The sequence below is a fragment of the Frankliniella occidentalis genome, unplaced genomic scaffold (assembly GCF_000697945.3).
Source record: "Frankliniella occidentalis isolate FOCC.00 unplaced genomic scaffold, Focc_3.1 Scaffold266, whole genome shotgun sequence".
NCBI lineage: Eukaryota > Metazoa > Arthropoda > Insecta > Thysanoptera > Thripidae > Frankliniella > Frankliniella occidentalis.
In genome coordinates this window covers 23482-25344 of record NW_026267392.1, presented here as the reverse complement: position 1 = coordinate 25344, position 1863 = coordinate 23482, and the positions used below count along the sequence as shown (strand labels likewise).

The 1863-nt window shown below is 38.5% G+C and overlaps 1 protein-coding gene across 1 annotated transcript; it reads left to right on the top strand.

The window, feature by feature from the left end:
• Positions 1-34: 34 nt before the first annotated feature.
• Positions 35-1087, top strand: LOC113212581 (ubiquitin-conjugating enzyme E2 E2-like). The gene is made up of 3 exons (XM_052273364.1): positions 35-193; positions 739-886; positions 972-1087. The coding sequence occupies exons 1-3, from the start codon at positions 35-37 to the stop codon at positions 1085-1087; spliced, it is 423 nt and encodes a 140-aa protein (XP_052129324.1).
• The last annotated feature ends 776 nt before the right edge of the window (positions 1088-1863 follow it).

Genomic DNA, 1863 nt, shown 5'->3' with positions numbered 1-1863 from the left:
TTTTCTTTTTAGATTAACCCGAGAGGCTGCGCAGATGGGGAAGAAGACCATTCCATACATTGGAGGAGCTCCAGGGACAAACCTCTATGAATGGAAATGCTTCATACATGGCCCCAAGGGAACTCCATATGAAGGTGGAAAATATGAGATTTCCATGAGATTCAGCAAGTCCTATCCCTTCGTTCCACCTCGAGTGAGTAATAAAATTAGTTGTAAGTTGTTTATTCAAAGGCTGCCACAAACCCAGTAGACCAAAATAGCTGACATTTTCTCAGGCTACAATTTGCATAACAGTTCTTGAAAATTTAAATCACAGATAAAGGAAGGAATTTTCCCTAGAAACGAGAAACAAGTCTAATTGACTTGATAGTTAATTAGAAATAAGCGAGTTTGGCAGGAAAGTAACAATTTCAACCAGTTCTCTCACATAGTATAAATTTTCCTAGATTGTGGCAGCCTTGATTTTAGCAAAAGAAAATTGTAGTGGATAAGTAGTGGATTTAGTCAAGTTAGTCTATTTAGTGAGGTAAATAGCATCATAAGACTACATCCACCATAGCTGATAACCAATTCAGCCTTGGTAAGGCCAGTGAGGCGAAAGCCACCCTCTCATTCGTTTCGGGGAGTAAAACAAATGACAAAGGTGGCTTGAGCTTTACTGGCTTCACCAAGATTAAATCAATAGTGATATTACCCTGCCTTGAGTATTTAACATTAATTCAGAATGCTCCCTTACAGTGTCAATTCATAACTAAAATTTACCATTGTAATATTAATACGGAAGGCGACATCTGCTTGAGCACTTTAAAGAAGGACTGGAAGGCCGCATTTGGAGTGGAGAGCATTTTGCTCTCACTCTATAGCCTGCTAAGTTCTCCAAATCCAGGTAACAATTGAAATATGCACAAACCACTCAGTAAAAATACCTTAACAACAAATTTGCTTTTAATATTTTTACACTTTTGTTCCAGATGATCCATTAATGCTCACAATAGCCAGGCAATACAAAGTGCAAAAAGAGCAGCATGACAGCAATGCCAAAAAATGGACAATCAAATATGCAATGAAAGAAAATGCTGAGCAATAGTGTCAAATAGGTGTAAAAATAAATGCATGAGTTTTGAACAGACTGCATGTGCTTCATTAAGTAATTTTTCCTTGGTTGTTGGCCAGGCCAGAGCTGCCAATGACTCTCTTGTCCTCCTTTCAGAGGCATGGAAAGGCGCTTTTCTCTCTGCAAAGGCTCGTTTCTGAAAATATTGTAGAATAAAACTCGATGATGACAGTGCTGAACAGCAGCAGTAAGCAAAGCACTCGACTAGATATTGTAAAGTAGCAATACTTACAGGTTAGATCGCAACTGGTTTCGTTTCAGAAACACAACGATTCACTTAGAAAACTCAGTCACAAAAAATATTGGCGAGCGCTACTATAATGCTGAGATTCTGGAGACAGTGTAGTAGAAAAGAGTTCTTGTTGTTTTCGTAAAATGTCGCAAAGGCTCGGTGGAAATTGAAATAATGTCAATCGCTGGCCACATTGCAGAAGTCAGCTGACTGATTTACCAATAATGCTTAACCAATTATTGGCAGTTGGTGGTAAACAATGGAACCGAAGTGCGTAGTAGTTATTATTGTATACTTTTGCTCATCAAGTTGTATGTGCTAGTTGTCTTTTTTTCAATGAATCAATTATGAGTTGTCACCCGTCCTTGAAGACAGAATACGGCGAAGACCATTTTATTGCTCTCATGCAGGTAAAGTCTCTGGCATTATACAGAATCGTTATCAGAACTCTGGTTTTTGTTATTGTCAGCAAAGTTTGAGGTTTGAAACGGAGTGTGGATTTGTTGCTCACCTCTTT

What these genes read in the sequence shown, in the direction of transcription:
- LOC113212581 (XM_052273364.1), top strand. Translation starts at nt 35, where the DNA reads ATGGGGAAGAAGACCATTCCATACATTGGAGGAGCTCCAGGGACAAAC. An exon ending in ATCCCTTCGTTCCACCTCGA is followed by an intron (nt 194 to 738) that starts GTGAGTAATAAA and finishes GCTCCCTTACAG; the next exon opens with TGTCAATTCATAACTAAAAT. An exon ending in GCTAAGTTCTCCAAATCCAG is followed by an intron (nt 887 to 971) that starts GTAACAATTGAA and finishes CTTTTGTTCCAG; the next exon opens with ATGATCCATTAATGCTCACA.